This window comes from Neoarius graeffei, chromosome 14 (assembly GCF_027579695.1).
Source record: "Neoarius graeffei isolate fNeoGra1 chromosome 14, fNeoGra1.pri, whole genome shotgun sequence".
NCBI lineage: Eukaryota > Metazoa > Chordata > Actinopteri > Siluriformes > Ariidae > Neoarius > Neoarius graeffei.
This window is the reverse complement of record NC_083582.1, coordinates 26646557-26674007: the sequence shown is the minus strand read 5'-3', so window position 1 is coordinate 26674007 and position 27451 is coordinate 26646557. Positions and strand designations below refer to the sequence as shown.

Here is a 27451-nt window from a genome sequence, read left to right as displayed (position 1 = left end):
GACTTCCACCCCACCCCCACACCCCTGTCAGTACTGAGAATTTTAAAAAAGTTGAGCTCACACTGAGGATTTAAAAAACAGAGCTGAAAATGGAGTCGTGATGGAGTTTAACTGTGTTTTTCTGACATTTAAAGCATCATTTTTTTGTGACTTTGGAAGTTTAGTGACAGGAACAATACAAATATTGGAGACACAGCAGAGACCCATGTGGCTTGAGTTAGCAGCTAAAAGGCAGGTTCAGGAGAAGCATGCTAGATGAACAGCATGGAGAAACCCGTGACTGCTGCAGAACACACACTTAGACACATGAATCCACATGTACTACAAATCTGTAGATGTTATAACGTACTATTTCATGATCAGACCTTAACGGAAACCACGTTTAATATAAAAATAATCATAACACATGATTAGCATCTGTAATTTTACAGGTCCGTAGCCTGGAGTCAAGCAGCTAGATTACATCAAAAGTGTCTTTATTTACACATCACTTCAGATTTGTGTGAATTTTTCCAGATTATGCAGGTAGACAAGTCTTTTGTCTCTGTCTCTTTTCTCTCTGTTCTGCCTCTGTTTCATTCAGTCGTCACTTATTTTCCTTTTTTCTCTTCGCTTTTTACATACAATTCTTTCATGATGCACTTGATTTTTACAATGTGGAAACGTACTCATTTTAGTATTTCATTTTCTCACACACACACACACACACACACACACACACACACACACACACACACACACACGCGTGTGCTGGTTGGAGATGTTTTTGTGAGACGGGATTTGAAAGGAATTCTTAGTGACCCACTACAGCTGGTGAGTTGAACACGCTTCTGCCATCTCTCCTTTACTACTTGTTCTCTCTCTGCCTGGATTCATCAGTATTCCTGTGTTGCCATTTCCTGCTCCTCTACTCTACTTTTCTCGGCTCTCTTTTGCCCAAATTCACCAAATGTCAAGCTTATTCTTTGGCATGACTTCTAACAAAGGTTGCTCTCCTTTCCTCCCTCCCTGTCTCTCCCTCTCTCTCTCACCTTTCTTCTGCTGTCCTCCCTCTTTTCGTATACAGTGGTGCTTGAAAGTTTGTGAACCCTTTAGAATTTTCTATATTTCTGCATAAATGACCTAAAACATCATCAGATTTCCACACAAGTCCTAAAAGTAGATAAAGAGAACCCAGTTAAACAAATGAGGCAAAAATATTATACTTGGTTATTTATTTATTAAGGAAAATGATCCAGTATTACATATCTGTGTGTGGCAAAAGTATATGAACCTTTGCTTTCAGTATCTAGTGTGACCCCCTTGTGCAGCAATAACTGCAACTAAACATTCTGGTAACTGTTGATCAGTCCTGCACACTGACTTGGAGGAATTTTAGCCTATTCCTCCATACAGAACAACTTCAACTCTGGGATGTTGGTGGGTTTCCTCACATGAACTGCTCGTTTCAGGTCCTTCCACAACATTTTGGTTGGATTAAGGTCAGGACTTTGACTTGGCCATTCCAAAACATTTAACTTTATTCTTCTTTAACCATTCTTTGATAGAACAACTTGTGTGACCCACCTTCTCTTGAGAGTCAGTTCATGGACAGATGTCCTGACATTTTCCTTTAGAATTCGCTGGTATAATTCAGAATTCATTGTTCCATCAATGATGGAAAGCTGTCCTGGCCCAGATGCAGCAAAACAGGCCCAAACCATGATGCTACCACCACCACGTTTCACAGATGGGATAAGGTTCTTATGCTGGAATGCAGTGTTTTCCTTTCTCCAAGCATAATGCTTCTCATTTAAGCCAAAAAGTTCTATTTTGGTCTCATCCGTCCACAAAACATTTTTCCAATAGCCTTCTGGCTTGTCCACTTGGTCTTTAGCAAACTGCAGATGAGCAGCAATGTTCTTTTTGGAGAGCAGTGGCTTTCTCCTTGCAACCCTGCCATGCACACCATTTCTGTTCAGTGTTGTTCTGATGGTGGACTCATGAACATTAACATTAGCCAATGTGAGAGAGGCCTTCAGTTGTTTAGAAATTACCCTGGGGTCCTTTGTGACCTCGCCAACTATTACATGCCTTGCTCTTGGAGTGATCTTTGTTGGTCAACCAATCCTGGGGAGGGTAACAATGGTCTTGAATTTCCTTCATTTGGACACAATCTGTCTGACTGTGGATTGGTGGAGTCCAAACTCTTTAGAGATGGTTTTGTAACCTTTTCCAGCCTGATGAGCATCAACAACGCTTTTTCTGAGGTCCTCAGAAATCTCCTTTGTTCATGCCATGATGCATTTCCACAAACATGTGTTGTGAAGATCAGACTTTGATAGATCCCTGTTCTTTAAATAAAACAGGGTGCCCACTCACACCTGATTTGTCATCCCATTGATTGAAAACACCTGACTAATTTCACTTTCAAATTAGCTGCTAATCCGAGAGGTTCACATACTTTTGCCACTCACAGATATGTAATATTGGATCATTTTCCTCAATAAATGACGAAGTATAATATTTTTGTCTCATTTGTTTAACTGGGTTCTCTTTGTCTAATTTAGGACTTGTGTAAAAATCTGATGTTTTAAGTCATATTTATGCAGAAATATAGAAAATTCTAAAGGGTTCACAAACTTTCAAGCACCACTGTAGTACAGGAAAAACATTCAATCTGCCACGGAGACTGATTCAAACTGGGTTCTTATTTAAATAAATAAATAAATTTAATGAGCTTTTCCAGGGTTCATGCACAAGTCTGGAAATAAAAATACCCAAAGGACTTTTCCATGCACTTTGGGATGAGAACCCTTCGACTGGTGCGGGAGTATTAGAGGAGTTCCAGAAAACTGGCAGACTACAGAAACCACCTGCATTTCAACCTGAGATGCCGACAATCCAACATTATCCTCACTAGCCTACGCCTGTTTTCAACAGTCAAAGGACACAGAGCTGAAAAAATCCTCCAGAAAGCCCAGAAGCAGCTTCTCAACGAGAGGGTTAAACAAGTACATTTCACCATCGATGCTCTCCAGAACAAGACTGAACTGATGTTTGAAGAATTCACATTACTTCTTCCCAAGGAAGTTTTGGAACGAGTCTCTGAGCTCACTGAGAAGGCACAGATTTCACAACATACCAAAGGCAAGGAATGACAGATGCACAAATTTCAAACTTTGCTGTCCAAAACCACCTCCTCCAGCAAGGCAGAAGTGCTGACTTGGAGGAAGAAATCTGACCAAGCTACACAACCGGACATAGAAGAGATATGGGTGAAGAACTTATCCGACAGGGTACTCACCCAACCAGAGAAAGCTGTTCTATCCAAGGGACTTAACTTTGCAGTTTCACCAGAGCGGATACCAGTGGTAGACCTCATCACAGCCACAGAGTCAGCCATCAGAAACAACAATCTGACCAACACAGAGGCAGAACAACTTAGACTGAAGATATCAGCTGCTCTGTCCAGTGCGAAAGCACCCCCGTCCAACCTCACCATCCAAGAAAGGAGGGCTCTTACATTGCTTCAAAGAGACCGGAACATCACCATCCTTCCTGCTGACAAAGGGAGATGCACAGTGTTGCTAAACACAGCAGACTACCACTCCAGGATGACCAGTCTCCTCAGCGACACTACCACCTATGAAACCTTGAAGCGGGACCCCACAAGTTGTTTCAAAAAGAAAGTTGTTAGCTGCCTGCAACAACTAGAAAAGGACCAAGCCATCAACCGATCTCTGTACTACAGATTGTACCCTGGGGAAGCCGTTCCTCTCATATATGGACTTCCCAAGATTCACAAGGAAGGAGCTCCACTCAGACCTATCATCAGCAGTATAAACTCTGTTACTTACAACATTGCCAAACACCTGGCCACCATCCTGGCTCCTCTCGTTGGGAATACGTCACATCACGTCAAAAACTCCCGAGATTTTGCTACTAAAGTTGCAGACCTCAAACTAGATGCAGATGAAACCATGGTTTCCTACGATGTCACTTCTCTGTTCACCTGCATTCCCACCACAGAAGCAGTTGAATCTGTTAGAAAACGACTCCTTCGAGACAGCACCTTATTGGATAGAACAAACCTCACCACGGACCAGATTTACACCCTGCTTGACCTCTGCCTGACTACCACTTATTTCCAGTTTAATGAAAGTTTCTACAGACAGAAGCATGGATGCGCCATGGGCTCACCGGTATTCCCTATTGTGGCCAATCTTTACATGGAGGAAGTGGAACATAAAGCTTTGACCACTTTTTCAGGAGTTGCTCCCAGCCACTGGTTCAGAAATGTGGATGACACCTGGGTTAAAATCAAAACCCATGAGGTGGAAGCCTTCTCTAAGCACATCAATGCAGTGGATATTAACATCAACTTCACTCGGGAGGATGTCAGTGGGGATAATCTAGCCTTCTTGGATTGTGATGTACATATTAGACAAGACAGAAGCCTGAGCATCGAGGTCTACCGGAAACCCACACACACAGACCGGTACCTACTCTTTGATTCTCACCACCCACTGGAACACAAATTGGGGGTCATTAGGACCTTGAAACACAGGGCTCAGAATATCCCTACAACGATAGAGGGAAAAGAGAAGGAGCAGAATCACATCAAGAAAGCACTTCAGAACTGCAGGTATCCCAACTGGTCTTTCCTCAAGAGCAGAAAAAGGAACAGAATGGACAAAGAGGATAACAGGAACAAATGCAAGAACATTGTCATTCCCTACATTTCTGGTCTATCTGAGAAACTCAGGAGGATCTTCTACAAACACAACATTCCGGTACATTTCAGACCTAGTAACACTCTAAAGCAGAAACTGGTCCACCCTAAGGACAGAATACCCAGACACAAACAGGACAACGTAGTGTATGCCATTCAGTGCAGTGAGGAATGCACGGACACATATATTGGGGAGACAAAGCAACCGCTTCACAGGCGCATGGCTCAACACAGGAGAGCCAGTTCCTCAGGCCAGGACTCTGCTGTCTACCTTCATCTTAACAACAAAGGACACTCATTTCAGGATTGCAACGTACGCATTTTAGCCAGAGAGGATCGTTGGTATGAGCGAGGAGTTAAAGAAGCCATTTTTGTCAACCTGGAACGGCCATCACTGAACAGAGGTGGGGGTCTAAAGGCCAATTTATGCTGACAACCCAGTCCTCACAGATAGAGTTGCAGATAGCGTCTGCGTAGCCCCCCCACCTTCGCAGATGCTCTGCGCGCACCTCCCAAAAATTGTGACCACCGCAGAAGCCTCGCAGACAGCATCGCAGACAAGAGGGCTCTGATTGGTCCACTCTACATCTGCTGTACACGCACTTCCACTTCCCTACTTTCCCGGTTTGGTTTGTTTTCACTACCGCCATTTTTAAAACACGAGCGAAGATGGAGCAGCATGAAGAGCGGTTGATCGAGGAAGTGAGGAAGTACGTACATCTATACGACTCCAGTTATAGTCATTATAAGTAACCGGAGGATAAACACTCCACTAACCACACCCACCAACTACTCCTAGCGATTTCGCGACTTCGCGCCCCCTTGCGTTGTGGCGGTGAATAACATCGCGCACGCCTATTACTCCCCGCTCAACGATAAATTACAACTGTCTGCGAAAAGCTATCTGCGAAAGCCTTGTCGCAAGAGCATGCAGAGGCCCTAAGACATCATTTATCAGCCACCTACAATGCAGTCCTTGGCACACTTCCCAGACAACTGAATGCATACCAAAACCCAGCTGTTTTCAGTGTCTCACAGGAGGACAGAGAGAATCAGCATTCCATTGATCACCCTAACAGGCAATCCATTGATCATCCTAACAACTCTCAAGGCCGTTCACAACCAGCCCCCAGTTGACCCACACCAACAGGAGGACTCAGTGACACCTTAGATGAGCTTTTCATCCATGAGAGGATAAATACCTGATGCTCCCTACCAGTCAGACAGAACTGAAGAAGCCTTTCGGATGAGAGGTGAAACATCTTCAAGAATCTTCAAGCAAGTCCAGTTGCTCTCTTTTACCACCCACAGTTTACCATGACCTGGATGACTGAGAATCTTCACAGACACGACTTTTCAAGAATTAATGCAGGCTGAACACTTAATGTACAGAGAGCTTTTTTTTGTATTGTTTTGTTTTTTTTAGTCCAAGTTTAGAGAGTTGCTTTTATTTCTTATAATTTCTCTCTTTACATTCTTTTTTCATTTCCTTCCTTCCTTCCTTCCTTCCTTCCTTCCTTCCTTCCTTCCTTATCTTTTCCTTTCCTCTCCTTTCATTATGTGGTTGTTTTCAGGCTTAAACCATGATCAATCCCAGTGTTAGCATAGTGCATGTTTCTGTATGTTGAAAAGAGCAGAGCGATTGCTATTGTATTTACCTGTTATCTTTGAAGTGCCCTGAAGCAGTGCATACCTGCTAGCCAATCAGAAACGAGTACTTTCCATGGTGTGCATAACTGACTACAGTAAATGAGATTAGTCTGAGGTTAAATAGCAGTGTGTATTTATTGACTCAAGCCCTCACTTTCTACATGTTTGCAAAATTGTTCATTTCTTTAAAATAGAAATGTATTTATATTTACTTTACAGGTACAGTTATAGCGTTTGGCAGATGCCCTTGTGTTAGTGTCGCACCATCCAGTACCTAGGCTATAATAGCACGTCTTTGTGCTGTCATTAAAGTTCTCTCACTGCTGTTTTCTAATGATTGGAAACAGACTTGTGCCATGTAGGTTTTGTGCATGTTACTGGCACCACAGAAAGGGCTGAGTGGCTGAACAGTTGCCACGGAAGGTGTGTGTGTGTGTGTGTGTGTGTGTGTGTGTGTGTGTGCGCGCATGCACGCACACCCATTCTTCCACTGTGGTTGTCCTCATGCCTTCAGTTTAAGCTGCTATGTGTCTCAGAGTGGCAGACTCCTTATTTGCAGTTTTCACTGACAGACCAGATACAGCACTTTTTTTTCCTAAACTATTTACTTAAACATAAATCCAAGAGAACTTATAAACATTGGAATAACCACCAGTAAAGTTTTTTCATCGGTTTTCATTGATCCGGAAAGTTTTCCAGAGCTACTTGTTGGAAGAGCAGCAGCTCTCTATGGATTACGCCAAGGACACCAGAGACACCGGGGAAAGCGAGCCGGCGCACTCGTCAGGCTGAGGCAGCGGGGTTTTCGCACTGCGCTCCCGTCTTTTCAACTGGCTAACGTCCGCTCTCTGGCCAACAAGATGGACGAATTGCTGCTCCTCAACTCAGTTAACACTGATTTTAAAAGATCTGCTGCCTTGTGCTTCACCGAAACCTGGCTTGGTGAGCACATCCCAGACTCTTCTCTCCATCTGCCTGGATTTCACCTGCACCGAGCGGACCGCGAAACGGAGCTCATGGGGAAAACGAGGGGAGGTGGAATCTGCTTTTATATTAACGAAGGTTGGTGTATTGATGTCACAGCTCTAAACAAATTGTGCAGTCCTCATCTGGAGTCATTATTCATAAACTGCAAACCGTTTTATGCTCCGCGAGAGTTTTCCTTGTTTATTCTGGTTGGAGTTTACATCCCTCCTCAGGCGTGTATTAATGAGGCGGTGTTAAAGGACTCATACCACTCAGTCCCAAGGCTGCACGGGGGACAATCTGATCACTGCATGGTTCATCTTATCCCGTCCTACAGGGAGAAGCTGAAATCTGTTAAGCCTGTAGTTAAGACGGTGAGGAGATGGTCCGATGAGGCCAAAGTGGAACTACAAGCCTGCTTTGACTGCATTGATTGGAGTGTTTTTGAGGCTGCAGCCTCAGACCTGCATGAACTGACTGATACTGTGACATCTTACATCAGTTTTTGTGAGGATGTGTGTGCCTACCAAAACCTTCCGCATATACAACAATAAACCCTGGTTCACTGCAAAACTCGGGCAACTTCATCAGAACAAAGAGGCTTACAAAAGTGGAGACAGAGTTCTGTATAATCAGACCAAAAACACACTGACAATGGAGGTGAAAGCAGCTAAGAGGAGCTATGCTGATAAGATTAAAAACAGCCTTTCAGCAAACAATCCGACATCAGTGTGGAGAGGCCTGCAGAATGTTACTAACTATAGACCCTTTTCAGTCACATGACCTTCGTAAACGTGACCGCCATTTTGGACATGTAGTGGACTTCGGCTCGAATCAGTTTGAATGCGAGGAAGGCGACAAACGAAAAACATAAAAGAAAAAGGAGCGAGATGCAGAAAACACCTTCACTATCCAGCGATGTAGGGCATTTACAGGGCGAGCAGAGGGAGAGGTATTTGCAAAAATTGAGGTTAGCAGGCTTAGAGAACGACGTTTACCTGCTTCCACCAGGATTGTTCACTGACGTACGGAAGTACACAAAGCCCTTGTCTTTACCTGACTTCGGCCCACATGATCTGTATACCTATGTCGTTAAAAACCCATCGCCATACACATACACGCCAACGTCCAAGGTTCCGGAGCGCGCTCTGGCTTGCTCCAGGAGTGCTCCGGCCGAGGTTCCGGAGCACGCTCCGGCTTGCTCCCCCTCAAATTAAGCAGCGGGCTCTGGCTTGCTCCGGAGCAAGCCGGAACGCGCTGCTTAATTTGAGGGGGAGCATGTCGGAGCGCGCTGCTTAATTTGAGGGGGGGCAAGCCGGAGCGCGCTGCTTAATTTGAGGGGAACCTCAGCCGGAGCGCACTCCGGAACCTCGGCCGGAGCACTCCGGGAGCAAGCCGGAGCGCGCTGCTTAATTTGAGGGGAACCTCGGCTGGAGCGCACTCCGGAACCTCGGCCGGAGCACTCCGGGAGCAAGCCGGAGCATGCTGCTTAATTTGAGGGGGAGCAAGCCGGAGCGCGCTGCTTAATTTGAGGGGGAGCAAGCCGGAACACGCTCTGGAACCTCGGACGTTGGCTCCGGCAGCTATTTACACTGGATCCGGTGTAAATAGCTGCCGGATCATAATTACAGTAAACTAGTAAATACAGTAAAGGAAAAACTTGAGACTGAAAGGTTTTAACAGTCATCCAATTGACTGAACGTAAACATTGCTACAATAACATACCAGCTACTTGTTGACATTAGCTAGTCAACAATAGCTACTACAGAAGAACAAAGAGGTTACAATGGGTTATTTTAACCTATTTGGTTACACACTCGCCGCCACAGAATGTTAACAGCAATGTAATGCCTTTTCTGGCTAATTTTATTCGTCTTACCTCCAACAAAGTGGTCACTACACAAGCGTTGGTATGCCGAGGGCTGCCAATCTTTCCTGTTAATGGCCGCTATCCAGCTTCTCCATCGGGATCTGATAAAATGATAAACCTTGGCTTGTTTGTTGATGGTTACTACATCCAGGTGCACGACAATATAGTGGCATGATGGAAGTCCTGCTGAAAGTAAAAACTTTCTTTGCTGCCATTCCTCAATGTTGGCTGTGGTAAACTACTGGTAGTACATGTCCAAAATGGCGGCCGCGTTTGTCGTGACGTCACGTGAAAAGGGTCCATAGGAGACCATCCACCAACACTGCAGTGAACCATCAACTGGCTGACGAGCTGAATGTGTTTTACTGCAGATTCGACACATTCACACCTCTCCCCCCTTCAGTCATTAAAGACCCATTTATGCCCCCTGCCATTCTGCCACCCCCTGCCTCTGACCCCCCCACCAGCACTCAAGATCTGTGAAGAGGATGTCTGTCAGCTTTTCCACAGACAGAAGATCAGGAAGGCACCTGGCCCAGATGGTGTGTCACCCTCTTGTCTGAAGGTCTGTGCTGACCAGCTGGCTCCCATCTTCACCTAGATCTTTAATAGATCCCTGGAGCTATGTGAAGTCCCCTCATGCTTCAAATGCTCCACAATAATCCCGGTTCCTAAGAAAACCAATATCACAGGACTGAATGACTACAGGCCTGTTGCCCTCACATCTGTAGTCATGAAGTCCTTCGAGAGACTGATGTCATACCTGAAGGACATCACAGACCCCCTGCTGGACCCCCTGCAGTTTGCCTACCGGGCAAACAGGTCAGTGCATGATGCAATAAATATGGGTCTACACTACATCCTGCAACACCTTGACACTGCAGGGACGTATGCCAGGATCCTGTTTGTGGACTTCAGTTCGGCATTCAACACCATTGTTCCAGACATCCTCCACACCAAGCTCACCTAGCTCATTGTGCCCTCCTCCACCTGTCAGTGGATTACAAACTTCCTGACTGACAGGAAGCAGCAGGTGAGGATGGGGAGCATCATATCCAGCACTCGGACTATCAGCACTGGCGCCCCCCAAGGATGTGCACTCTCCCCACTGCTCTTCTCCCTTTATACCAATGACTGCACCTCAAGAGACCCATCTGTTAAACTCCTGAAATTTGCAGACGATACAACGGTCATCGGCCTCATCTGAGATGGTGACGAGTCTGCATACAGATGGGAGGTTGAACGGCTGGTCTGGTGGTGCGGTCAGAACAATCTGGAACTGAACACGCTCAAAACTGTGGAGATGACAGTGGACTTTAGGAGGAGCCCCCCCCCACTCTGCTGCCCATCACCATCACCAACAACACTGTGACTGCTGTTGAAAGCTTCAGGTTTCTGGGTTCCACAATCTCTCGGGACTTGAAGTGGGAGACCAACACAGTCACTATCATCAAAAAGGCTCAGCAGAGGTTGTACTTTCTGCGCCAGCTCAGGAAGCTCAACCTGCCTAAGGAGCTGCTGACACAATTCTACTCTGCCATCATTCAGTCTGTTCTTTGCTCTTCCATCACTGTTTGGTTTGGATCGGTCACCAAACAGGAGAAGAACAGACTGCAATGGACAATAAGGTCTGCAGAGAAAATTACTGGTGTCAACCTGCCCTCCATCCAAGACCTATACCTGTCCAGAGTCAGGAAATGGGCAGGTAACATCTCTGCGGACCCATCACACCCTGGTCACAATCTGTTTAATCTTCTCCCTTCAGGGAGGTGATATAGATCACTGTATGCAAAATCAACCAGACACAAGAATAGTTTTTTACCCTAAGGCTGTCTCTCTGATGAAAAGCTAAAATCCAGATTTATATATCAGTAATATCACTTGCAAATATCTGCACACTCATACTGTCATTCTGTGCTCACTGTTACTTATATTTATATTTACTATTTCATCTTTGCACTATGCACCATATTGCACCAAAAGGGAAAATCCTTTCTGTGATGAACAGCTAAAATCCAGATTCATATATCAGTAATATCACTTGTAAAATATCTGCACACTCATACCGTCATTCTGTGCACACTGTATACTTTATATTTATCTATTTCATACTTGACATACTTGGATTACTTTGCACTATGCACCTATTGCACCTTTTTTTTTGTTTTGCTTGTTTGTTTTTGTGTATATGCTTTTTATCTGTTTTGTACTATGAGAGCTAAGTGAAACCGGAGTCAAATTCCTCGTGTGTGTCCACATACCTGGCAATAAAAGTGATTCTGATTATTAAGGCCATTGTAGGAATAATATATATATATATATATATATATATATATATATATATATATATATATATATATATATATATATTATGGAGCTGGGGGAGAGTGGGTAATACTCCAGGAAAGTGTCATTTCTGAGATTAAAGTGAAATTTACAAGAAAAAAAAAAAATTTCCGAGATTAGTTTACAAGAAACAAAACTCTGAAAAATAGTTTTATACCCAACTATCCTCCTAAATTTCCTATAACTCAGTTATGACGTCTGTGGTGTGATGTTGATCCAACCTTGCAAAGTGAAGCGAACTGGTTACTTGACGCAAAAAAAGCCCCCACTATTTTTCTGAGTTTTGTTTCTTGTAAATTTGTGATTTTTTTCTCTCATAAATTTGTGACTTTCTCACAAATTCATCATTTCACAACCTCGGTGAATATCTGAGTTTTTTTTCCTTTGTGTGTGTGTGTTTCAGGATGCTGGGGAAATGGTGCGTTCCTTCGTAGGCAGTTTGGAGTTGATTGTTAATCTGCTGAACTCACCGAATGCAGAGGTGCTGGCCAGTGTGTGCGCAGCCATATCCAAAATCGCCAAAGATGAGGAGAACCTGGCTGTCATCACTGAACACGGAGTCGTCCCCATGCTGTCCAGTCTCACCAACACTGTGAGCTGTAACACACCCCTCACACTTCTATATAAAGAATAAAATACTCAGAGCTATGCTGTAAAAGGAAAATAATCACGGGTGGACTGATGTGAGGAAGTGGAGTTACTGTTATGACCTTGAAGCTGATTTTTCTTGTATGTTATTCCTTTTGTCAGCAGTTTTTATGCCTCTGCCACTAGGTGAGTGTTTTGGGGTTGTAGGGTTCATATGTAAATCTCAGTTAGATTTTGGAATTGAGCCAAACAGGGTCAAGGTCACATGTCTGAAATAGAGTTTAAGGGTACACGAGACAAACACGAGTAAAATTAAGGACTATATTTGATGGCGGTGGAGACATCCCCATCAAGTTCTACTTTTTATTAATTAAAAGAGAAACATCATACTTTATTTATAGTTACATTTGCTTTCCTTTCACTTTCCCTTCCTTTCCTTTCTTTCTGCTTTCCTCTTCCTTTACTTCCACTTTTCCTTTTCATTTCCTTCCATGTATCCTTTGCTTCTACTTTTCCTTTCACCTTCCTTACACTTTTCCTTTCCTGTATGTTAAAGGTATATGAGACATGTACTTTAGTAAAAAGAAGGACTAGATTTGTTGGCAGTGCAGGCATCAGGCATCCCCGTCAAGTTCTACTTTATCACAATATAGTGTCTTGCAGAAGTATTCATCCCCTTGGTGTTTGTCCTGTTTTGTCACATTTAAAGCTGGAATTAAAATGGATTTTTGGGGGTTAGCACCATTTGATTTACACAACATGCCTACCACTTTAAAAGGTGCAAATTGTGGGTTTTTTTTAAATTTAATTTAATTTTATTTTTTTTATTGTGACAAACAATAATTAAGATGAAACAACAGAAATCTGGAGTGTGTATTCACCCCTGAAAACCAATACTTTGGAGAGCCACCTTTTGGTGCAATTACAACTGCTAGTCTCTTGAGGTATAGTGGTGCTTGAAAGTTTGTGAACCCTTTAGAATTTTCTACATTTCTGCATAAATATGACCTAAAACATCAGATTTTCACACAAGTCCTAAAAGTAGATAAAGAGAACCCAGTTAAACAAATGAGACAAAAATATTATACTTGGTAATTTATTTATTGAAGAAAATGATCCAATATTACATATCTGTGAGTGGCAAAAGTATGTGAACCTTTGCTTTCAGTATCTGGTGTGACCCCCTTGTGCAGCAATAACTGCAACTAAACGTTTCCGGTAACTGTTGATCAGTCCTGCACACTGACTTGGAGGAATTTTAGCCCATTCCTCCGTACAGAACAGCTTCAACTCTGGGATGTTGATGGGTTTCCTCACATGATCATTTTCCTCAATAAATAAATGACCAAGTATAATATTTTTGTCTCATTTGTTTAACTGGGTTCTCTTTATCTACTTTTAGGACTTGTGTGAAAATCTGATGATGTTTTAGGTCATATTTATGCAGATATATAGAAAATTCAAAAGGATTCACAAAACTTTCAAGCACCACTGTATGTCTCTATTAGCTGAGCACACCTAGCCACTGGGATTTTTGCCCATTCCTCAAGGCAAAACTGCTCCAATTCCTTCAGGTTAAATTGGTTGTGGTGTTGTAGAACAAGCTTCACATTATGCCACGGATTCTCAGTTGGATTGAGGTCTGGGCTTTGCCTAGGCCATTCCAAGACATTTAAATGTTTCCCTTTAAACCACTCCAGTGTAGCTTTAGCAGTATGTTTCGGGTCATTGTCCTGCTGGAACATGAACCTTTGTCCCAGTCTCAAACCTCTGGCTGACTCAAACAGGTTTTCCTTGAGACCTGCCCTGTATTTAGTGCCATCCATTATTCCTTCAGTCCTGACCAGCTTCCCTGTCCCTGCAGATGAACAAAAACAGGTGTGAGTGGGCACAGTTTTATTTAAAGAACAGGGATCTATCAAAGTCTGATCTTCACAACACATGTTTGTGGAAGTGTATCATGACACGAACAAAGGAGATTTCTGAGGACCTCAGAAAAAGCATTGTTGATGCTCATCAGGTTACAAAACCATCTCTAAAGAGTTTAGACTCCACCAATCCACAGTCAGACAGATTGTGTGCAAATGAAGGAAATTCAAGACCATTGTTACCCTCCCCAGAAGTGGTCAACCAACAAAGATCACTCCAAGAGCAAGGCATGTAATAGTCGGCAAGATCACAAAGGACCCCAGGGTAATTTCTAAACAACTGAAGGCCTCTCTCACATTGGCTAATGTTCATGAGTCCATCATCAGGAGAACACTGAACAACAATGGTGTGCATGGCAGGGTTGCAAGGAGAAAGCCACTGCTCTCCAAAAAGAACATTGCTGCTTGTCTGCAGTTTGCTAAAGATCACGTGGACAAGCCAGAAGGCTACTGGAAAAATGTTTTGTGGATGGATGAAACCAAAATAGAACTTTTTGGTTTAAATGAGAAGCGTTATGTTTGGAGAAAGGAAAACGCTGCATTCCAGCATAAGAACCTTATTCCATCTGTGAAACATGGTGGTGGTAGTATCATGGTTTGGGCCTGTTTTGCTGCATCTGGGCCAGGATGGCTTGCCATCATTGATGGAACAATGAATTCTACCAGCAAATTCTAAAGGAAAATGTCAGGACATCTGTCCATGAACTGAATCTCAAGAGAAGGTGGGTCATGCAGCAAGACAAGGACCCAAAGCACACAAGTTGTTCTACCAAAGAATGATTAAATAAGAATAAAGTTTATGTTTTAGAATGGCCAAGTCAAAGTCCTGACCTTAATCCAATCGAAATGTTGTGGAAGGACCTGAAGCGAGCAGTTCATGTGAGGAAACCCACCAACGTCCCAGAGTTGAAGCTGTTCTGTACAGAGGGCTAAAATCCAGGCCAAGCCAGTGTGCAGGACTGATCAACAGTTACCGGAAGCGTTTAGTTGCAGTTATTGCTGCACAAGGGGATCACACCAGATACTGAAAGCAAAGGTTCACATGCTTTTGCCATTGACAGATATTTTGAATATTTGATCATTTTCCTCAATAAATAAAATGACCAAGTATAATATTTTTGTCTCATTTGTTTAACTGGGTTCTCTATCTGCTTTTAGGACTTGTGTGAAAATCTGATGATGTTTTAGGTCATATTTATGCAGAAATACAGAAAATTCTAAAGGGTTCACAAACTTTCAAGCACCACTGTAAAACCTTTGTTCTGATTTATTAGTAGAGTTATTGTACAACATCTAATGAGCTCTAATGGGACACATGCTGTTTTTGCCTCCGCCTGCAGAAGGATGATAAGTTGCGAAGGTATCTGTCGGAGGCCATCTCACGCTGTTGCACATGGGGTTCTAACCGCACGGATTTTGGCAGGGCCAGAGCTGTAGCTCCTCTAGTGCGCTACCTGCGCTCTAAAGATCCTGAGGTGCACCGGGCCACGGCTGAGGCCCTGTTCCAGCTCTCCAGAGACGATAACAACTGCATCACCATGCACCAGAGTGGCGTTGTCAAGGTACAACACCTCACATACCTGACACACACTGACTTATTTACATCTGGATGATCACAATTATTTAGCCCTAGTTGAGCTTTGTTTTTTCCCCTGGCTGGTGAGAAGAGAGAGCATAATTGACATGTTGTCAGAACGCACCACTTTTTGAAGAAAACAAACAAAAAGTTAGTGACATCACACACTAGATTTTTGAAACCTAAAAAGACCTGAAACACTTTACCAATAAACAATGCATCTCTTACAGTACCAATTAATAAAACCTAAAAACTTATTTGCTAGGTACGGACCTAGCATTTATCTTTTACATTATTATATTGTTAATTATTGTACATTTATTCTTTTATTGTTTTCTTATTTCTTTATTTCTGTTTTTTTAATGTTTTAAGTTGCTATTTAGGTTTATAATTATGAATAGTATTAATAATTAGTTCACAGCTTGTTAGAGTATTTTAGGCTAAAATATTGTTCAGAAGCTGATTAAAGAAACAGTGTAATTCCTTCAGGTGTTTCACTTTACAATTTACAAACATAACAGCTATGAAGGGAGGAATGTACAAGTTATTTTACCACAATTTCTTCACATATTTTGTTTTTTTAGGGATGATGCAGTAGCTCTTCTTATACAACACAGTTAAATTCTATTGTAAACTTCATTTATTTACATAAAATTAATATTTAAATTAACACATAATCCATAAACTTTAATACAAAACACAGTTAAATTCTTGAATGAGAATTAATACACTTGTTCTAATACGTTATCGGTTCTATAGCAAGAGCTCCTTCACAGGAATGTGTACGGTGGACACTCCAAGCATTAAACAGGTTTAAAAAAAAATCAAAATTAAAAAAAAAAAAGTGTGTGTGTGTGTTTGACAGTTATTCCATGAAATCTAGTTGTACATGAGGTGAGAGCCGACAAGGTGTGTAGTGCCGAGTTGGCTATAAGCCATGTACGATGAGATTGAGTGGAATAATTGTTTTATTCTAGCTACAGTCGTTGGATTTTGAGAAACAGAGCCTTTTTATTTGTTGCAAATTCGATAAATTTTTTTTAAAACATCCGACAAAATAATTTCCACTTAGAATGTAAACAAACCGGCGAAATGACAGTAGCAATGAGTGAAAAATGCTGTATTAATAATTCTTGAAAAATAAAAAAAGATAAAGTTCTTACTGTGGCCAGCAAGGTGGTGTAGTGGTTAGTACTGTCGCCTCACAGCAAGAAGGTCCTGGGTTTGAGTCCTTTCTGTATGGAGTTTGCATGTTCTCGCCGTGTCTGTGTGGGTTTTTTCCGGGTGCTCCGGTTTCCCCCTCAGTCCAAAGACATGCAGGTTAGGCTATTTGGTGGCTCTAAATTGACCATAGGTGTGAATGGTTGTTTCTCTCTATGTGTTAACCCTGTGATGACCTGGCGACTTGTCTAGGTGTACCCCGCCTCTCACCCATAGTCAGCTGGGATAGGCTCCAGCTTGCCTGCGACCCTGTACAGGATAAGTGGGCTACAAATAATTGATGGATGGAAGTTGCTACTATCAAATACTTTTATTCCATATTTTGTTTGTTTTTTTGTAGTTTTTGGGGTTTACGTCTTCTTTGTTAAGGTTTTTTGGCAGTTGGCAAATAAGCTTAAAGGTGGATTACCACCACTGTCTTGGCTGGAGTGTGGAACAGGAGATATTTGGGGGGGTATATTATTTTAGCTTTTCTGTTAAAACCTTGATAAATTTTGGGATTTTGTTTTCAAGTTGAGTTTTTATTTCATCCTCAGTTGGTTCAGCAACACGCTCTGCCATTTTGTTTTTCATTATTCACAGTATATGAGCTGATAGCCTAGTAGTAGAGTACACAATCAGAGTAAGTGGTTGCTCATATCCAGTGGATTCAATCAATCAATACACACACACACACACACACACACACACACACATGCTATCTTGCAAAAGTATTCATCCCCCTTTGTGTTTGTCCTGTTTTGTCGAATTACAAGCTGGAGTTCAAATGAATTGGGGGGGGGGGGGGGGGGGTTAGCACCATTTGATTTTGACAGCATGCCACCCACTTTAAAAGTGAAAAAAAAGGAAATCTGGAGTGTGCATAGGTATTAATCCCATTTAAAAAAAAAGGGACAATACTTTGTAGAGCCACCATTTGCTGCAATTACAGGCAATTCTTGGGGTGTGTCTCTATTAGCTTCGCACATCTACCCACTGACATTTTTGCCCATGACTCATGGCAAAACTGCTCCAACTCCTTCAAGTTAGATGGGTTGCGTTGGTGTACAGCAATCTTAAAGTTATGCCACAGATTCTCAAATTGGATTGAGGTCTGGGCTTTGACTAGGCCATTCCAAAACATTTAAAATGTTTCCCTTTAAACCACTCCAGTGTAGCTTTAGCAGTATGTTCAGGGTCATTGTCCTGCTGGAACATGAACCTTCACCCCAGTCTCAAACCTCTGGCTGACTCAAACAGGTTTTCCTCAAGAATTACCCTGTATTTAGTGCCATCCATTATTCCTTCAGTCCTGACCAGCTTCCCTATCCCTGCAGATGAACAGTATCCCCACAGCATGATGCTGCCACCACCATGCTTCACTGTCAGAATGGTGTTCTCAGGGTGTTGGGTTTGTACCATACATGGCATTTCCCATGATTGCCAGAAAGTTCCATTTTTGTCTCATTTGTCCACTGAATCATCTTCGATGTGTTTGGGGAGTCTGCCACATGCTGTTGGGCAAACACCAAAAGTGTTTTCTGAAGCAATTACTTTTTTCTGGCCATTCTTCTACAAAGCCCCACTCTGTGGAGTGTATGGCTTAAAGTGATCCAATGGACAGATACTTCCATCTCTGCTGTGGATCTTTGCAGCTCCTTCAGTGTTCTCTTTGGTGTCTTTGTTACATCTCTGATTCATGTCCTCCTTGCCTGGTCTGTGAGTTTTGGTGGGCAGCCTTCTCTTGTAAGGTTTGTAGTGGTGCCATATTTCCATTTTGTTTTCATGTATTTAATGATGCTCCCTGGGATATTCAAAGTTTTGGATATTTTTTTATAACCCAACCCTGATTCATACTTCTTCACAAGTTTGTCTCCGACATGTTTGGAGTGCTCCTTGGTTTTCATGTTGCTTGCTTAGTAGTGTTGCAGAGTCAGGATCCTTACAGAACAGGTTGATTTATACAGACATCATGTGACAGATCATGTGACACTTTGACTGCACACAGGTGGATCTTAATCAACTAATTATGCGACTTATGAAGTGAACTGGTTGAACCAGCTCTTATTTAGAGGTTTCATACGAAAGGGGGTGAATACCTATGCGCACTCCATATTTCTGTTTTTTTATTCTTCATCTTAATTATTGTTTGTGTTACATTAAAACAACGATTTTCACCTTGGAAGTAGTAGGCATGTTGTGTAAATGAAATGGTGCTTACCCTCCAGCTGTCCATTTTAATTCCAGCTTGTAACGCAACAAAGCAGAACAAACACCAAGGGGGATGAATACTTTTGCAAGACACTGTGTGTATCGATCCATTATCTGTAGCCGCTTATCCTGTACAGGGTCGCAGGCAAGCTGGAATCTCTCCCAGCTGACTATGGGCGAGAGGCGGGGTACACCCTGGACAAGTCACCAGGTCATCACAGGCCTAACACAGACAAACATTCACACCTATGGTCAATTTAGAGCCACCAATTAGCCTAACCTGCATTTCTTTGGACTGTGGGGGAAACTGGAGTGCCCAGAGGAAACCCACGCAGACACTGGGAGAACATGCAAACTCCACAGAGAAAGGCCTTCGGCGGCCAATGGGCTCAAAACCAGGACCTTCTTGCTGCAAGGCGACAGTGCTAACCACTACACCACCGTGCCCCCTCCCCCCCCACACACACAGGTGCTTGAAAGTTTGTGAACCCTTTAGAATTTTCTATATTTCTGCAGAAATATGACCCTAAAACATCAGATTTTCATACAAGTCCTAAAAGTAGACAAAGAGAACCCAGTTAAACAAATGAGACAAAAATATTATACTTGGTCATTTATTGAGAAAAATGATCCAATATTACATATCTGAGTGGCAAAAGTATGTGAACCTCTAGGATTAGCAGTTAATTTGAAGGTGAAATTAGAGTCAGGTGTTTTCAATCAATGGGATGACATCAGGTGTGAGTGGGCACCCTGTTTTATTTAAATAAAAGGGATTGATCAAAGTCTGATCTTCACAACATGTTTGTAGAAGTGTATCGTGGCACGAACAAATAAGATTTCTGAGGACCTCAGAAAAAAAAAAGTGTTGATGCTCATCAGGCTGGAAAAGGTTACAAAACCATCTCTAAAGAGTTTGGACTCCACCAATCCACAGTCAGACAGATTGTGTACAAATGGAGGAAATTGAAGACCATTGTTACTCTCCCCAGGAGTGGTCAACCAACAAAGATCACTCCAAGAGCAAGGTGTGTAATAGTCAGCGAGGTCACAAAGGACCCCAGGGTAACTTCTAAGCAACTGAAGGCCTCTCTCACATTGGCGAATGTTAATGTTCATGAGTCCTCCATCAGGAGAACACTGAACAGCAACGGTGTGCATGGCAGGGTTGCAAGGAGAAAGCCACTGCTCTTCAAAAAGAACATTGTTGCTCATCTGCAGTTTGCTAAAGATCACGTGGACAAGCCAGAAGGTTACTGGAAAAATGTTTTGTGGATGGATGAAACCAAAATAGAACTTTTTGGTTTAAATGTGAAGCATTATGTTTGGAGAAAGGAAAACGCTGCATTCCAGCATAAGAACCTTATCCCATCTGTGAAACATGGTGGTGGTAATATCATGGTTTTGGCCTGTTTTGCTGCATCTGGGCCAGGATGGCTTACCATCATTGATGGAACAATGAATTCTGAATTCTACCAGCGAATTCTAAAGGAAAATGTCAGGACATCTGTCCATGAACTGACTCTCAAGAGAAGGTGGGTCATGCAGCAAGACAACGACCCTAAGCACACAAGTTGTTCTACCAAAGGATGGTTAAAGAAGAATAAAATTAATGTTTTGGAATGGCCAAGTCAGAGTCCTGACCTTAATCCAATCGAAATGTTGTGGAAGTACCTGAAGCAAGCAGTTCATGTGAGGAAAACCACCAACATCCCAGAGTTGAAGCTGTTCTGTACAGAGGAATGGGCTAAAATTCCTCCAAGCTGGTGTGCAGGACTGATCAACAGTTACCGGAAATGTTTAGTTGCAGTTATTGCTGCACAAGGGTCACACCAGATACTGAAAGCAAAGTTTCACAAACATTCAAGTACCACTATGTGTGTGTGCGTGTGTCTATATACACACCCACACACACACAGTATATGAAATAATCATTGATGTGAAGGTAACATTTAGGCCTTTAGGAAAGGAGTCTCGAGTGTCAGCACTTTGAACTTTTTTTTTTTTTTTGTCTTAACATCAAGAGATGCTGGTGAGGGAATGACTGTTTATAGCTCCTATAATGTAAGTGAGAACAGGAACTAACTTGTTTCACAGACGTTCCACAACCTTAAATGTAACCATTTATTGTATTTTTTTATTATTCACTATTTAATGTTTGATCTCAAATGCATTAAGAAGGCAAGAAATTCCACAAATTAAATTGACCATGTACACCTGTTAATTGAAAAGCATTCCATGCAACTTCCTCATGAAGCTGGTTAAGATAATGACACGTGTGTGTATATATATATATATATATATATATATATATATATATATATATATATATATATAAATAAAATGACTTGCAATTGATACAGGATAAAATCAGAGCATAGATGAGTGTTAAACTCCTGGGATTTGAACCCAGAATCATCCAGTCTAACGGCAGGCTATTTTTTACTGCTACAAATTATCCATTATTGCACAAATACCAAAAAAATAATTATTTATGCATATTCACTGAGCGTGTAATCTGCTTGTTTGGAATTATTTAGATACTTGTCTAGTATGTGTGTAGAACACATTTTTGTGTGCGTGCACACACACACACACAAGCTGTAATGTACTTCAGGAATATTTGTAGAGTCTTCGACAAAATTTTGCTCAAACATTCTTCACTTTCCTACAATTGCACATCTCAAGATTCGTTCTTTCAATCCTCCATTTTGAAAATGTCTGAAAACCTTAAGTTACAGCTTTACCTCTGACTGTTCCTGCAGACCCCTTCTGTAAATTTTAATTCAGCCTCTTCTTCCAGAAAAATTCATGTCAGTAATTATGCATGTTTTTTTTAAACCTGTATATACTGTATGCAGTGTTCACTGTACAAGTCCCTGTGAGCTGTTACTATGGAAACAATAGCATTAGAGCAAGCACATTTAATATAACCCTGTGACCTGCTGTTAGAGAAAATGAATCACTACCTTCTGACCAATCACAATCCAGAATTCAACAGTACTGTGGTGTAAACGTTGATACAGAAACCTAGGGCTTTAGTGTAATTCTGTGTGTCTGATGAAACAGTGGTTATGGTTTTGACATGTTGGTTTGTGTCACAGCCCCTCCTCCGCATGATGGGATCGACAGATGAGATGCTGCAGGAGGCAGCAGCCAGCTGTGTGGCTAATATCCGCCGACTGGCACTGGCCTATGACAAGGCCAGGTATGGGTAATAAACAACATGTGCATCTGTTCCTGCAGACATGGTACAGTGTAACTTGTGAATGTATAAATCTGTCTGTGAAAATATTAATCTTTGTGTCTTCTTGTTGGAGTGAAATAAAAAAAAAATTTAAACACTTCTGCAGCTTGTGATCGTATCAAAGGTTCAATTCTTTCTTTGCTCTGAAACACCCCCCCACAACAGGAATTGCTCATGTTCTTGTGTACAGATAACAAGTGCCACTGTGTCTTAAACCACATCAGCACCTCTTTGTGACATCAGTGGGCATCTGCAGTGACATGCACAGATAGACACGAGGTGGTGCTCAAGCACCTGCCCCTCTGCCCTCTGTCCAAAAAAGTGCCCTTTTGATTTTTTTTTACAGTTTACTGAGGCCAATGTCGACATGATCTTTTAGAAAAGCCGCGGCATTAAAAGCGTGTGTGAAAATAATGTCCCGATGTGTGCCCTCTCCGCACACACACCGGACCTCTGTCTCTCTTGCTCTGTCACGTGAACAAGCGTGCAGTGCATTCAATGTGAGGTTGCAGCAGCATAGCGTCCTAGAAGCCACGGCCTTGTCATAGCGCAGACAACACATCGGGCAGTCAGTCAGCTCTTCCCCTGCCCCACCAGCCAGGTAACACATGAATTGAGTGAAAATGTATTGTTTGCCCTCTAAGCCCAAGCTGTAATTATTTTGTCGTGAAGTAGCCCGTCGCATACAGAAACAACTGCACATAAGTATTATATTTTTTGCTAGACCATTTTCAGATTTAGGAAAACAAAAATTTCTTTTTCTATTTTGTTCAACTAGAGATTCCTGGCAAAGTCAAAAAGCCTTGATGTAATAAATTAACATTAAGTGGTTATTTTACACCTTTAAAAACTAAAATGGGTCAGTGGCAACCCAAACACAAGAAGAGGGTTAAATCTCAGACTTTTATAATAAGGTGTTCCACATGCGCAAAAAAGTGCCCTTTTTTCCCCCCAGAGCACTTGCCCCCCAAAATGTCTGTGCACGCCACTGGGCATCTGGATGTGGTTTGAGTGTCATATTTACAAAATATCGTAGATAATTGATTACAGTGTGTCTGAGTGGTGATATAGTGCATGTTTTGTATCCATGTTCCTTTAGGTTTGTCTCCTCATGTCCATTCCTCTTACACACAGGCTTTCTCTCTGTCTGTCTCTCTCCCTCTCTTTTCTGTTTTTCTTCAGTCTCTCCCTCATTCTCTCCCTCTCATTCTGTTTCTCTTTTTCTCTCACTCTGGCTGTATCACTCACATTCTCTGTAGGTACAATACACAGTCCGTTTAAGAACTACAACAGTCCCTTTAAGGACTACAACTCCCATCACCAGCTTCCGCGTTGACCTGCGTCACGTGGGGGCGAGATCACCAACGTCACATCCTCCATGAAAGCATAAGAAACCCGGGAACTCCTAGCTCCTCCTCTTTTGGCACCGTGATTTCAACACGGACACAGGGAGGAATCGCTCGCTCCGCGAGCAAACCCAAAAAGACGTCTTTTCTTTCTTGCAAGAATCAGAGTTTCGTGCTTTTCTTTGTTTACCTTTGGCCATGGTAGACTCTAAGATCGCGCGATTTCAAACTCAGCTTGAGTTTACAACCGGTTTTTCATTTGTTCCTTATAAGTACGTACAACACTGCAACAAGGCAGTTATTTTAAAGTTAAGAAGCGACTGGATCCTTTTTAACTCAAAAGCTGTGCACATTGTTTAATCAGAGACTTTCTTTTCATCACGAGCGACCACGCGTCGGATCAAGAAGTTCTCTGCGCCTCACAGAAGCGACTCACATGCTCCGCAACGGCGAAACTCCAAAAGTCTCGGAACATCTCGTCATAATCTTGCTAGAGGCAAGATACTGAGTAAGACTTGGCATTCGGGCAAAACCTAGTCTTAGGAATTAGCTTTTATTGAAGTAGTGTGAATTTAAACTCAGGGATGGTTTATTACACTATAGACACGCAGCGTGTTGAATTGAATTGATTGTTCTGTTTTGTTTTAATCTCTCAGTTGTTTTAATAGATAGGCTGTGCATGCTTCTCTTTATTTCTGACTAACACTTTAATTTCCTTATCACACATTTTGACCTTATCAAGGTTTCAGTGGATTCAGTACTGTTATAAGCTAGTGAAATTAGCCTACGGCTAATTTCTTTTGTCCCATTAGCATCCAAAGCTAAGTGTATTGTCTTAGAAACATGAGGCTAATCTAGGCCTACACGAACACGTGGTCACAGGCCTCACAAACACACCTCAGTTAGCATCCCACGCTAGCTTCTTTCTTTTGCTAGGCCATAGGCCTTACCACGTGGTCAACTCCTCCCCCACAAACACATGTGGAGTTAGCTACACAGAGCTAATCTTTTGTCTCTAACACGTGGCGGTCCTCCCCCACACACACAAACACACTTTTAGCTAGCAACCAGAGCTAAATCCTTCGTTCTCAAACCCCACGTGGTGACACACCCTCCTTAGCTAGCATTCCTTTGTCTTAGCCACATGAGGTTAATCTAAGCACACACACACACACACACACGTGGTCACCAGGCCCCACCAGGCCTGACACACACAAACATACCTAGCTAGCATCCCATGCTAGCCTTCTGTTCAGGCCATAGGGCCTTTCACACACAGGCCACACACACAAGCACACATTAGCAACACGTGCTAATCCTTTGTTTTACTTAGATAACATTCCTTTGTCTTAGCTAGCAACCAAGCTAGGCCTCACCAGGCCTGACACACACAAACACATCTTAATTAGCACACAAAGCTAATCTTTTGTTTTCACCACAACACACTCACACCCACACACACGTGCTCATTAAGTATATCTCACTGTTTGTATATATTTCAACTGCCATTATCCATTTTTATTTTTGCTATAATAAATTCATTTATTATTGAAACTCAGTGTTTATTTGTGTTCCAATATTTATGAGGTCACACAATCTCCCAAAAAATTCAAAAAGGTGCATATAAGTTATGTAATATGGTAAGTGATCATAATAAAATTTGGAATATACCATAATTTAGCTGTTTGGTAATTTATTATTAAGCACCAAAATGAATGGTATTAATTAATGAGACTGATTCAATTTAATTATTAACCTTCAGATTTAATGAGACTGATTTAATGAGATTGATCACTTAATAATTACCAAATGCACCTACATCTCTCTATTTCTCTCCGTCTCTCTCATTGTTTCTCTTTGCCTCTCATTCTCTCTCTCTGTGTCTCCATTTCTGTTTTTCTGTCTCACGCTACTTCTCTCTTAATTCATCTCTCTCCTTCACCTTTGTCTCTGTCTTTCTCTCTGTCCCCCTCGTCTTTCTCTTCATCTCATTCTGCTTCTGTTTCAATTCACTCTCTCTCACTCTCTCTCCCCCCGTTCTGCTTCTGTCACTGTCTCAGTTCAATTTCTCTCTCTGCACATGTAGGGCAGGAGAATGAGTGTGGCGTGTAGAGCAGGGGCGTATCAAGCTTTCCAAAAGTGGGGGTGTTCTGGAATGGGGAAGCCATATCATTAGAAATCGGTTTATGGCTATGTACATGCCCGGCGCGGCATGGTGGTGTAGTGGTTAGTGCTGTCGCCTCACAGCAAGAAGGTCCGGGTTCGATCCCCGTGGCCGGCGAGGGCCTTTCTGTGTGGAGTTTGCATGTTCTCCCCGTGTCCGCATGGGTTTCCTCCGGGTGCTCCGGTTTCCCCCACAGTCCAAAGACATGCAGGTTAGGTTAACTGGTGACTCTAAATTGACCGTAGGTGTGAATGTGAGTGTGAATGGTTGTCTGTGTCTATGTGTCAGCCCTGTGATGACCTGGCGACTTGTCCAGGGTGTACCCCGCCTTTCGCCCATAGTCAGCTGGGATAGGCTCCAGCTTGCCTGCGACCCTGTGGAACAGGATAAAGCGGCTAGAGATGATGAGATGAGATACACGCCCGGCGTGTACACTGTGATGTACTGTCAATGACCGATATGGAACTTTTTCATACCCATGGTCCATGGATGCAAATGAAAGGGAGGACAGCAGAAAGCCTATAAATCCAGTTGACTCCAGCCAAGTTCTGCATTTCATGCAGAAATCTATCATGTTGGTTTTTGGTGTTGTTACTGCCAGGGCTATTTAATTATTCAGTAAATGAAGGCAAAAAGTATTGAGTGATAATTCTAGGTAACAGGATACTGTTGTGATGTTCTGCTTAATGTTTATTATAGCCCCGCCTACTCTGCTGCTTGTGTCTACTTGTGTTTCTTTTTGCAGATAATGGACTGCAGGTGCGCTGATTGGACGGGGTATAAAATGGCAGCGTTCCTGTCTATCGGGGGCCTCCCCTTTTCGTGTCTTTGGCGTTTTGGTTTTTGGCACTCTTAGACATCTTTGCATACACTCTCATATTTGCTGATCTTACACCTACATTTTTCTTTATTATACTTATTTAATAAATTGAACCAAACGTAATTCCGTCCGCGTGTGGATTCCTTTTTTATGTTACATTGCCTTTGAGCTAGGGTTTGTAACATAAATTGGGGGCTTGTCCGGGAGTTAAATCCCATAGTATGTACTTGTCTATTTTGAATTAAGTACATTTTTTGTTGCAAATTTGAAATTGGTAATTTGTATTTATGCCGACGGGTGTCGGGAGTTGTAGAAAATTTTTTGGGGGGGATCCATACGCGGACTTTAGTTTTGATTTGAATAGTACGATTTTGGTTCGATTTTTGTTTTGCCAAAGAGAGGGGAGGTCACTTTTTTTTGGGCCGCTACTTTTGGTTGTGTGAGTCAGGGCAGGTTGTCGGTATCCGTGTGCACGGGAGGATTAGTGGGCGGGTTTAGATCTGCCAGAGCTAAAGTGAACCCCCGCCGCAGGTAAGAGCGCCTAACGCTGTTTGTTTTTTTGCCTTTGTTATTTTGTTGTTCTGGTGTGTCGAACGCAGGGGGACTGCTTGCGGTTCAATCGTATGAGGGCACATGAAGACTAGTTTAAAGTAAGCAGGGCCTCTTTTCTATCCTGTAGGTAGATGCGGGGCAGCTCTAGTGTGTTTGTAGCTCCTGTGTATGCGAGATACCTGCACCGGCACGGCTCCACAAGTTGTTGGTGTTATTTGTTGTTTTTGGATAGTATAAATTGTAGCTTTGGTAACTGATACGGTCGTTGTTGGC

At 42.5% G+C, this 27451-nt stretch overlaps 1 protein-coding gene across 1 annotated transcript in view; it reads left to right on the top strand.

Annotated features, from left to right (window-relative positions):
- Positions 1-22267, top strand: part of LOC132897517 (outer dynein arm-docking complex subunit 2-like) — a 68372-nt gene extending 46105 nt beyond the window's left edge. Inside the window, exons 8-10 of the mRNA XM_060938782.1 lie at positions 11950-12138; positions 15403-15624; positions 22154-22267. Coding sequence (XP_060794765.1) covers positions 11950-12138; positions 15403-15624; positions 22154-22267 — 525 coding nt within the window. The remainder of the gene's footprint in view (positions 1-11949; positions 12139-15402; positions 15625-22153) is intronic.
- Positions 22268-27451: the final 5184 nt, after the last annotated feature.